Here is a 12,828-nt window from a genome sequence, read left to right on the forward strand (position 1 = left end):
CTGGTAATGCAGTCAGCTAAATCCAGACTAAGGGATACTCCTCAAAACAAAAGTCAGCTTCCTTCAACAAATGCATTGCAAGGAAAAGAGAAACCTATTGATTAAATAACTTAAGAAAAATGGCCACTTTTTTGTCATAGATGGACCTTAACTGGATCCTGATATGGAGAAACAAAAGGGGGGGGGGAATGAGACTATAAGGAAACTGGGATACCTGACAGAATATCTAAGACAACTATGGATAAAATGGGATGAAAAAGATAACAATGATTTCAACATAATCTAGGAGTAGGGATAAGATGGAAGGAAATGTGATATGTATGAAAAAATACTGGCCATGACTTGATAATTATTGAAAATAAGTTACAGCTTCATTGGAACTTATTCTACACTCCCCACGCCTGCCCCGACTTGTGTATACATATAAAATACTGCATTACAAAAGTTTTTTAAAAATGAAAAGGTCTATTATCATAGTGCCACAAATTTTGACATGAGCTGTGAAAGCTGTTTTGTTCCAAAAATCTAGATAGACAGACATAAATAAATTTGTTCTACAAGTAACCTCACTCAACATTGTTTCATCAGTCCTTGATATTTAATGATTCTTTAGGAAATATCTGTTGAATAAATGGGAGCAATGAATTAGTTACTTCAAGATTGTGTGTATGTGAGTGTATGTATGTGTGTATGCGAGTGTGTGAAATTTCCCTGATTAGTAATGATATTGAGTATTTTTTCATGTTTATTCATTCTAGATGTTCTTTTCAGCAAAAAGTCTGTATATGTCACTAAGAGAAAAACAACAGCAATTTATAAGTCTACTTTCAGGATACAGAACAGTAGGATATAAGTCTGTTGTCAATTATGTCACTGTAATTATCTTTTTCTCACTCTGTGGCTTATTTTCACCCTCTTAATGGTGCCTATTGATGGAACAAACCCTTAATTTTAATGCAGTAAAGAACTTTTCCATTTTAATTATTGATTTTTATTGAAATAGAGTGATTCAGTTGTACATATATATATTTTTTCAGATTCTTTTCCATTATAGGTTATTATAAGATACTGAATATAGTTACCTGTGCTACACAGTAAATTTCTGTTGTTAGCTACTACTTTTTATATCTTGTCTTAGAAAACAACTCCTACTTTGGGATTGTGAAATTATTCTCTTATATGTATCTTTAAAACTTTATTGTTTTCTTTCACATTTAGTTTTATGATCCATCTGGAATTCAGGTTTTGACTATGGTGTGAATTTTCTTTTTTTCATTAAATACTTGTATCCCAATAAAATTAACTGAGAAAATTCATACTTTTCTCACTGCCTGCGATGACTCTTTTCATGAACATGTCACCTGTGTATGCAGAGGTTTGTTTTTGGGTTCTGTTCTGCTCTGGCCTTCTTACTTTATCTTTGAGCATATACTGACCTGTCTTAATTACAGTAACTGTATAACAAGTTCTGCCAACTTTTAAAATTTATTTATTTTTAATTGGAAGCTAATTACTTTACAATATTGTAGTGGTTTTTGCCATACATGGACATGGATCTGCCACGGGTGTACATGTGTTCCCCATCCTGAACTCCCCTCCCACCTCACTCCCCATTCCATCCCTCTGGGTCATCCCAGTGCACCAGCCCTGAGTATCCTGTCTCATGCATCGAACCTGGGCTGTCTGCCAACTTTCTTATTTAATATTGTCTTGGCAATTTGGGGCCCTCTGCCTATCCATATAAATTTTAGAATCACATCATAAATTTCTATACAAAAACTTTTGTGATTTTGAATGTGTTTGCATACAAATTAATTTTGGGGGAAACTGCAATTTAAACAATATTGAATCTTCTAATTGTGAAAACTTCAGTCTTTATAATTAGGCTTTTCTAACAAATTTTTTCTTTCACATCTTTTATTAGATTTATTCCTAGGAACTTGATATTTTTTGATGCTATTATAGATAAAATCTTTCAAGTTTTTTTTCACAATTGTTGACTATGAAATATAAAAATATAATTGGCCTTGTGTACTGATATTTGTATCGAACAATCTTGCTAAGAACTTATTAAGACTTACAATTCATTAGAGACTATTTTGCATTTTCTATCTCTATAATAAAACCATTTGTCAACAATTAAAGTTTTACTTCTTTCCAATCCTTATTCATTTCCTTTTTTTGTCTCATTATACTATCTTGATCACTAGGAAAACATTGAATAAATAATATTAGTAAGAAAAGGCATTCTTGTCTCATTTCTGTTATCAGAAAGAAAATGTTGAATATCTCACTTCTAAGTAGATATTTGCCGTAAACTTTTTTTTTCCGTAAACTTTTTTATAGATAACCTTTTATTATATTAAAGACATTTCCTTCTGTTCCTACTTTAAAATGAATTATCATAAATGAATGGTCAGTTTTTTAAAACACCTATTGAAACAATTATATGATTTTATATAGATTTTTTAGTCTGATATGATTTTCTACTTAGTCTGATATGTAGTAAATTACATTACTTTTTAATATTAAACAAAGCAAGCATTCCTTGAATAAAACCAATTATTTAATTCACTTAATGAACCCTGTTTTTTTAAATTTACATCTAAGATCAAAGGTAAATTTTCATTCTTATATTATTCTTGCTGGATTTCTGTATCAAGTTGGGGAATATATTCTCTTCTACATTTTTTAGAATATTAACATTCTGAATAAAAATTGAGTATTTCTTCTTTAAGTGTATGTGAAAGTGAAAGTGAAAGTGTTACTCTCTCATTCATGTCCAACTCTTTGCAACCCCATGGACTGCAGCCTGCCAGGCTTCTCTGTCCATGGAACCCTCCAGGAAAGAAAACAGGAGTGGGTTGCCATTCCCTTCTCAGGGGTTCTTCCCAATCCAGGGATTAAACCCAAGTCTCCTACATTGTAGGCTGATTCTTTACCATCTGAGCACACAGGGTATTAGCCATTAGCCATTAAAGTCATATGGACTTAGAATTTCTTTAATGGAAGCCTGTTATTTTTATATACAATTTTTCTAATGTTACAGGACTATCCCATTTTCTTTCTTGTATCTTTTCTACAAGTTGTATTTTCTACAAATTTGGTCATTTCTCCTAAATTTTCATGTTTATTGATATAGTTGATGACAACATAGCCATTATTATCTGTAGGATGCTCTGCTGGAATGGAACACTTAATTTTCAAATGGTAAAGTACAGGCTTTTTGATTTTTCTTCCAGCCTCAGAAACTTACTCTGCTTTTTTATTGAAAACAAAGTCACAGAAATAGTAACAATTTCAAAAAGACCAGTGGGTTCAGTTACCTGTATTTGAAAATCACCTAAGAAAAATAGCTATCTAGAATTAAAGCTCTCCAAGAATGGAATCCTACTTCTTTCCTTGGTAACAAAGTTGCAGATAGAAAAGTACTTACTGTCAAGGAACTTACATGGCCTGGAGGAGAAGCCAATCCAGGAAAGAACCAAACAGAGCCTCGTGAGATAAATTCTACTCTGCATGACACAAATGAGCACAAGACCCTATGGAAGGAGGAAGGAGTGGTATTGTTTTCTTTTAGGGGTGAGTTTCACATGGTCACAAGAAAGGTGGAGTGGTAGGAGTTGAGGGAGCAGAGATAACATCCTGAAATGATTTATGTCAAACTAAGGCGTCACTAGTAAAGCAAAGCTCAAAATTCTCCAAGCCAGGCTTCAGCAATGCGTGAACCGTGAACTTATAGATATTCAAGCTAGTTTTAGAAAAGGCAGAGGAACCAAAAGATCAAATTGCCAATATCCACTGGATCATAGAAAAAGCAAAAGAGTTCCGAAAAACATGTACTTCTGCTTTATTGACTATGCCAAAGCTTTTGACTGTGTGGATCACAATAAACTGTGGAAAATTCTGAAAGAGATGGGAATATCAGACCAGCTGACCTGCCTCCTGAGAAACCTTTATGCAGGTCAGGAAGCAACAGTTAGAACTGGACATGGAACAACAAACTGGTTCCAAATAGGAAAAGGAGTACGTCAAGGCTGTATACTGTCACCCTGCTTATTTAACTTATATGCAGAGGACATCATGAGAAATGCTGAGCTGGAAGAAGCACAAGCTGGAATCAAGATTGCTGGGAGAAGGATCAAAAACCTCAGGTATGCAGATGACACCACCCTTATGGCAGAAAGTGAAGAGGAACTCAAGAGCCTCTTGATGAAAGTGAAAGAGGAGAGTGAAACAGTTGGCTTAAAGCTCAACATTCAGAAAACTAAGATCATGGCATCTGGTCCCATCACTTCATGGCAAATAGATGGGGAAACAGTGGAAACAGTGGCTGACTTTATTTTTGGGGGCTCCAAAATCACTGCAGATGGTGATTGCAGCCATGAAATTAAAAGACGCTTACTCCTTGGAAGGAAAGTCATGACCAACCTAGGCAGCATATTAAAAAGCAGAGACATTACTTTGCCAACCAAGGTCCATCTAGTCAAGGCTATGGTTTTTCCAGTGGTCATGTATGGATGTGAGAGTTGGACTATAAAGAAAGCTGAGCACCGAAGAATTGATGCTTTTGAACTGTGGTGTTGGAGAAGCCTCTTGAGAGTCCCTTGGACTGCAAGGAGATCCAGCCAGTTCATTCTGAAGGAGATCAGTCCTGGGTGTTCATTGGAAGGACTGATGTTGAAGCTGAAACTCCAATACTTTGGCCACCTGATGTAAAGAGCTGACTCATTTGAAAAGACACTGATGCTGGGAAAGATTGAAGGCAGAAGGAGAAGCGGATGACAGAGGATGAGACGGTTGGATGGCATCACCGACTCAACGGACATGAGTTTGGATGAACTCTGGGAGTTGGTGATGGACAGGGAGGCCTGGCGTGCTGCAGTTCATGGGGTCACAAAGAGTCAGACATGACTGAGGGACTGAACTGAACTGAAGGAGTCTGGATAGAATGTATAATGGGGTAGCATTGACAGTTCTTAAATTATCTGATTTGCAATGTTAGGAAAAATTTCAGGCATTTCTAATGTTAATAATTTCAACAACTTAGAATTGTCTAAAAGAATAATCATAATCCTACCTAGTAATAAAATGAAAACCTATTACCTATAGAAGCTTAAAAAAAAGTTAAAGGCTTGAGATGAGCAGCTTGCCTGTAGTTTCTCCTGAGTAAGTTAACAGAAATTAAACAGAAAAGCAATGTAATCAAACATTTCAGGTTTACAAACCTATAACAAGATGCTCCATAGGGACATTCAGGCCGGTCATCAGCTTCATCTTGACACGTGATGTTTACATCTCCATAATCACTATCACCAGGGTGACTGAAATGTTGAAAATGGACAGGATTTTTCCTATGAGAGTGACAAACATACTGTCAGAAAAAATAATTAATAGGATATACTAGATTTCTAGATAAACTAGAAAAAATATTAGGATATAGAAGAAAATCAAACGATACACATTGGATTATTCCAGAACATGAACTAACACTACATTGTTAAAAATAAAACTCATGATAACTAGTCAGTGCAGAACTCTCATAGTAGCAAAATTAATTTCTGGTGACATGGGAAAGACCATGATTGTCAACAGACAAACTGCAAACAGTACTTTAAATAGGATATATATAACAGACTATGTAGACTAATATATATGTAGGATAAAAATATTACAAGCATATATAGCTTTTAAGGGCTTTCCTGGTGGCTCAGATGCAAGAATCCACATGCAATGCAGGAGCCCCATGTTCAATCCCTGGGTCAGGAAGATCCCCTGGAGAAGGCATTGGCAACCCACTCCAGTATTCTTGCCTGGAAAAATCCCAGGGACACAGGAGCCAGATGGGCTACATGCAAACAGTAGGACATGATTGGGCGACTGAGAACATTTAATCTATTAGAAACTAAAAATGAGAAATTTTTAAAAATACATTTAACTTTAAAATAGCAGTAAACCCTTTACACATTATCATAAAAAGCAAATCTCAACATAAATACCTATCTTCCAAAAAAAAAAATTGATGGAGACACTGTTTTATACTTCAGAAATTTCTATAACGTCTGGCTTAAGGGAGGGCATTTGCATTCTCCTATCTGCTTCTGCATTCAATCATTAACACAAATCATAAGCCTCTGGGAAATCCTACTGCACACTTGTGAGTGAGAGAATCACAGCAGAAAGGCATATACACAGGAAGCATTATTATGAAAATGGTTTTGGCCCAACAGTTTTCCTAAAAGCATCTTGGGGACCAGGTCCTGCAAAGGCCTCTGGACCATACTTTGAGAAGCAATGTTATAAAACAGTATGTTAGTTAAGAATCTGCCTGCAACGTGGGAGACATGGGTTTGATCCCTGGGTTGGGAATATTCCCTGGAGGAGGGCATGGCAACCCACTCAAGTATTCCTGCCGGGAGAATTCTATGGACAGAGGAGCCAGGCAGGCTGCAGTCTACGGGGTCACAAAGAGTAGGAACTGACTGAAGCGACTAATCACAGCACAGCACAGAATTTAGTGAAGCTAATTTATCAACATAAATTGGAAAAGTGGTTGGGACAAAAGAATGGACGTGTCTCAGAGGAAGAAACACTAGCAAAAATCTTCACATTAAAGAAATTATCAGAGATACTTCACTACAAAAGATAAAATATTGGAAGCTAAGGAAAACTTCAAAAAGTGTATAACAATTTTTCTTTTTATTTGTAGCACATCAGGCTCTTCTGTCCATGGGATTTCCATGGACAAGAATGTTGGAGTGGATTGCCATTTCCTCCTCCAGGGGCTCTTCTCAACCCAGGAATCAAACCCGAGTCTCCTGCTTGGCAGGAAGATTCTTTACAATGAGCAACCTGGGAAGCCCCAATTAGCTCAGGCATAGAAATGATGCTTGTTCCATGCTTAATAAGTTATGTGAAGAGAATAAGACAAGTACTGTTCAAACGACTCTTGATACATTGTTTTTACAAAGAAATAAAACATCTTAGTGCCAAAAAAAAAAAAAGTCTATTAGTTTTGTCTGTACTTGAATTAAAATGGAAATATGCACTTCTTTCAGAATGACTTTTTAAGTTTATATTATTACTCCATACTGTTTCATGTAACAACAGTATACTTTTATTACTGTGCAATGTTCCAATGTATGATTTTTTGTCCATTCAATGAAGGTGCCAAGACCATTCTAAAAGGAAAGAATACTCTTTTTGACAAATGGTGCTGGGAAAACAGGATATTTACATGCAAAAGAATGAAGTTGGACCCTTCCCTCACACTATATACAGAACTAACTTAAAATGTATCCAAGACATAAATATACGACCTAAGATACTAATACAAAACTTTTAGGAGAAAACGGGAGAAAGCTTCAAGACATTGGATTTGTCAAAGATATCCTGCCAAATGCAAAGGCAAGAAATGCAAAACTAGGCAAACTGGATTACATCAGAATTTAACTTTTCTTTGCATCTAAGGATGCAATTAATAAAATGAACAGGCAACCTACAGCATGGGAAAAAATATTCACAAGCCATGTACCTAATGAGTGGTCAATAATCAAAATATACACAAGACTTGTACCACTCAATGACCAAAAAAAAAAAAACCCTTGAATCATGAATGAGCAAAGGAATGTCTATAATCCAAAGAAATTTCTATTCACTACACAAATGAGCAATAAGTATAAGAAAAGATGCTCAAAGTCAGTAATCATTAGAGAAATGCAAATCAAAATCACAATGTATCATGCTTCATACCCATTAAAATGACCACCACCAAAAAAACAGAAAATAGCAAGTGCTGGTGAGAAAGTGTAACACTTTTTGAGTATTGTTGGCAGAAAATGTAACAAGTGTGGAGAAACTGTAATGCTTTGTGCACTGTTCCCAGAAATATAAAATGGTTTATCTGCTATGGAAGATAGTATGATGGTATCCTGCAAAATTAAAAACAGAATTGATCCAGCAATTCAACTCCTGGATTTATATGAAAAAATAATTGAAAGTAGGATCTCAAAGAGTTATTTTCATACCAAAGTTCACAGCAGCATTATTCACAACAGCCAAGAAATGGAAGCACCCCAAATGTCCATTGAAAGATGAATGGATAAACAAAACAAGGTATATACATAAAATAGAATATGATTCAGCCTTAAAAAGAGGAGAAATTCTGACTCATGTTACAACACAGATAAACTCTGAGGACCTACATAAAGAGTTGGGTCTGACTCTTTGAGACTTGTATAGACTCTTTGAGACTGTATAGTCCATGGAATTCTCCAGGCCAGAATACTGGAGTGGGTACCCTTTCCCTTCCCCAGGGGATCTTCTCAACCCAGGGATCGAACCCAGGTCTCCCACATTGCAGGTGGATTCTTTACCAGCTGACCCACAAGGGAAGCCCAAGGATAATGGAGTGGGTAACCTATCCCTTCTCCAGCAAACATTCCCAACCCAGGAATTGAACTAGGGTCTCCTGCATTGCAGGTGGATTCTTTACCAACTGAGCTATTAGGGAAGCCCACATAAAGTTAAGACAGTTACGAAATAACAAATATGGTATTCTTCCACAGGTATTGTAACTATAGCCAAAATTTACTTGTTTTAATCACTGACCACGTCTGTACTATTTTCATGTATTTTAAACAAATACATTACATAACACAAAAGTTATTACTGCTTTATATAGTCATATTCAATTTTATTATGCTTCTATTTTCCCTCCTGAATGTCTATAACTTCCATATAGGGTCCCTCCCACTTGGCAAATACTGAACTCCATTGTTGTTGCCTAAGCTCTATGAGACTGCCCAAAGCTCTGCCTGTTCTCTTAGCCCTCAGCATGAAACATTAAAAATTTGGCAAATGCCACAAGGGAAAAAGAAACCTTAAAGTGTGACTGCCTCTAATGTTCTCAAACATGGGTGTTCAGTTTTGTTAGTTGTTCGCAGTGGGAGGTTTGGTCCTCAGTGAGACACTGCACATGTATTAGAGATTAAAAAAACCCTTATTTTATACACTATTAACTCATAATTTTTATTATCTTATTCAGATAAAACTACAAGTTTTAATTAAAGTATTAATTTATTACATGCTAATAACAGATGTTTCAATTTCTGCCCAATTTTTAAAAAAATCAGTTTACTAATGGAACCATATGCTATTAAACAAAAAAACTATATGACCCCAGAAGAACAAAATCTTTCAAAACAAGTTTTTTGGAAACAACAGTTTCTACAAAGTTAAATGCTTGTTTTGTTGTTTTCAGTTTCACAAAGGATTGAAAGAAGATGTGACTGCTTTAGACAAGGCTGAACTTGATGTGTCTGTGATATAAACAGTGATTATCTGGATCTAAAATTTAGTACAGAAATCTCTGTTGGAGATACAGACTTGGGAGTTAATAGCATAATATCAAGGGAGAGAGTAAGACTTCTTGTGTGCAATAATTTTCTGTTATGACAGAACATGTAAATAATTGGTGGTGGTGGTGGTTTAGTCGCTAAGTTGTGTCCGACTCCTGTGACCCCCATGGACTGCAGCCAGCCAGGCTCCTGGCTGGGATTTTCCAGGCAAGAATACTGGAGTGGATTGCCATTTCCTTCTCCAGGGGATCTTCCTGACCCAGGAATCGAACCTGAGTTTCCTGCATTGCAGGCAGATTCTTTACCGACTGAGCTATGATATTAAATATCAGATCTATAAGCACACTTTAGAAACTGTACGAGGAAAAAAGTTGTGTAGGATAGAGGCTGAGCAATGTAGGGAAGAATAGGCATATCAGAAAAGGATGAAAAAAGGAACTGAATGAGGCTTTCAGCAGGACAGAAGGGAGGAAACAGCAACAGCGCATCCAAAGGACATAACAACAGCCAGACAGCATGGTGCAGCTGAAGAATCACTGGCAGTTCAGGGCCTTCTGGACTCTGCTAAGAAATCCAGCCTTTAGACACTGAAGGATTCTGTATAAGAGAGTAATATTGTCATATTTTTTTTTTCTCTCTTATTTTTTATCTTTGCTTTTATTTTCTCAGTCAGATCATTCAGGCAAGAATGAGGAAGAAATATGAACCTGAGGGAAAGTGTGGAGACTTCGGAGATTATTTACTAGCTCCAGAGGAATCATGGCATGAGCTGAAGCAGTGGCTTTGAGGCTGGAAAAAAGATACATTGAACTGATTGCTATGATATACATGTATAACAAGAACTCAATTCGGGTTTTTTTTCCCCTTTATTACAAATATAAGCGTTCTGTCGTCAAGATTTCAGTTGCAAATATTTCATGGGTATTAATTACGTATATCAAAATGAGGGAAAAGGTAAAAAAATATTCATAAGCTATGACTGATTAACGTGTCATTGTCAAGTATGACTGAATTCATTATGATCTTGATAGAACATTAAATCATGTTTAACAAAGACAAATACCAGCTGAACACTGTCATGGACTGAACTGTGTCCTCCATCCTCAAACTTATATATTGAAGCCCTAACCCCTAGTGTGACTATATATGGAGGCAGGGCCTTTAAAGAGATAATTCAGACTAAATAAATTCATAAGGGTAGGGCCCTTTAATCCCAAATGACTGACGTCCTTGTAAGATGAGGAAGAGGCTCCAGGGATGCGCATGCACGGAGAAAGCCCATGTGAGGACACAGTGAGAAGGCACCACCTGTAAGCCAGTGAGAGAGACTGCGGGAGGACTCCCCTGCCGACACCTCGATCACAGGTTTCTGGCCTCCTGAACTGTGGGGTAATAAATTTCTGCTATTTAAACCACCAAATCCGTGGTATTCAGTTATGGCAGGTCTACTGAACTGACACAAATACCAAACAGGATTTTTCAAAAATTCAAAATAACAGATGGTTTATATACTTCCAGTTCACAAGTTTATCAATTATGGTCCATACGCGGGACTAAAGCCATCATAAATAAGACAAAATTGTGAATAAATGCATAAATTATAATGGCTAAAATTGGTTATTCAAATGTTAAAATGGCACTGCACTTTAAAGAGATACGGTGAATGAGAAATTAACAGAATATGTGATACACAAATGTTATTGCATAGAAGATAAACTATACTAGAATGTATTCCTAAGATATTTGGCTTGATAAGTTGCAATAGCAAAGAAAAACTTCTGAAGTAGGGCTATGAAACATAGAGAAAACACAGTATAAACATACAGCGTAAAACTAATTCACAAAGTATGAAATTAGAAAATATGATACAATATAATCAAATGAAGTAAGTAGAGGAGTAGCCAATCAATCCAGAAAATATATATTCAGTTGTTTTAGACGGCATCATGGTGATTTAAAAGCATTTTTAGAAAAAAATAAAAGAAAAGGCATAAGTATAATAAGATGCCTAAACACAACTTAGAATTCTCTTGAGAGTTATACTGTATACATAAACTACTTATGAAGCTATCTTTCTAACACCTAAATAAGACATTAATAAACAGGTATTTAGGTCTGAGTGATTCTGCTTTCAAGTCTGTATTCCCCAGTTCAGATTCTTGTAGTAGTCAGCGTATCTACAGTAAAACATTTAATTCCCCACTATATTTTAAAAGCCTCTAGAAGGATTTGCTAGAATGCATACTGAAAAAGTATAGACCAGCAGAAACACAATAAAGCTCCTAACCTTTAGGCCAATGGGTCTTATTAGTCTTTTAACACACTACAGCATATATTTACATGCTACATGCTATTCAAATAATGGAATTATATGCTACCTGCAATTTCGCTTTACCTGTAGCAGTTTGCCCCATACATGCAGGACGTTCTCTGGACCTTGTTTTCTTCAGAACCATGTGAAACTGAATCGGTTGCCTTCTGCACACATTCAGGACTGGGCGGATTAGAGCTGGATTCAGGATGAGATTTTTGAGGCTCGTCACAGAAAGACTTGCTCTGGGTACTGGAACAACTCTCAGAACAACTTCTCGCCATGCTGTCTTTATTTGAACTTCCCTTAGTGATGATTTTATGTTCAGAAGCCTTACCAAGTGCCTCTACTGGGATTTTGCTTCTCTGTGGATTAGTATTAGTGTTATTTACCTCTGTGTTATGTAACGTGGCTGCAGAAAATGACTGTGGCACTTCCTATAAGACAAATCAGGAAATAAATCATAAGTAAAGCATGTTTCAAAGGAAATGTGTAAATTTAAGCATAAATGCATGAAACTGTAAGATTCATGCAATATGTATATTTTAAAACTTTAAGATCCATATTTTAAAGTTATTAAAAATATCATTGTCTATGTCTCTAGTTTAATAACTTTGAAATAATCTGTTATTAGAAAAGGAATTTACAGCTATGTCAAACCTTTACAATCACAAGCATTCAGCGAAAAATAACCAGAAAAATACAAATGAAACATGAGAAAATCCAACACTTGCTCATTTGAATATAATCTTTCCCCCAAAACCTACATGGCTCTTAAATTTCCTGTTCAACAATGTGCCACACTCTTCTGCACTGTTCTTTTAATTTCTTACAAGCTACTGTAATACTTTATTTCTACCCTCTACATCAAGAGTTTTTCCCCTCAGCTAAATGATGAAAATGATCCTCCTTCACAGAAAAATTCACATGAAAACTATCTTATGACCAACTTAGAAAATAAGATTCCTTTGAAGTGGTATGAATAACAGTTTCAGTTTAACGAATTAAAGGTATTTTGAATCAAGTAAGTATTCTCATTAGCATTACAGAACCTTTTTAATATGTACTTACCACAAGTACAAAGAGTAAGCCTAGTCTTATCCTATTAAAAATGACCTCTTAATTACTTATACTTCCTGTGCAGCGGAGACATTGCTC

General features: G+C 35.9%; 1 protein-coding gene across 3 annotated transcripts in view; it reads right to left on the reverse strand.

Moving 5' to 3' along the window:
* APLF (aprataxin and PNKP like factor) overlaps nucleotides 1-12,828 on the reverse strand; it is a 93,811-nt gene that overhangs the window by 23,027 nt on the left and 57,956 nt on the right. For all 3 annotated transcript variants that reach the window (XM_065927249.1, XM_065927247.1, XM_065927248.1), the window contains 2 exons: nucleotides 11,755-12,107; nucleotides 5,229-5,354 (listed from right to left, as the gene is read on the reverse strand). In XM_065927249.1, coding sequence (XP_065783321.1) covers nucleotides 5,229-5,354; nucleotides 11,755-12,107 — 479 coding nt within the window. The remainder of the gene's footprint in view (nucleotides 1-5,228; nucleotides 5,355-11,754; nucleotides 12,108-12,828) is intronic.

The sequence above is a fragment of the Muntiacus reevesi genome, chromosome 3, assembly GCF_963930625.1.
Source record: "Muntiacus reevesi chromosome 3, mMunRee1.1, whole genome shotgun sequence".
Taxonomy (NCBI): Eukaryota; Metazoa; Chordata; class Mammalia; order Artiodactyla; family Cervidae; genus Muntiacus; species Muntiacus reevesi.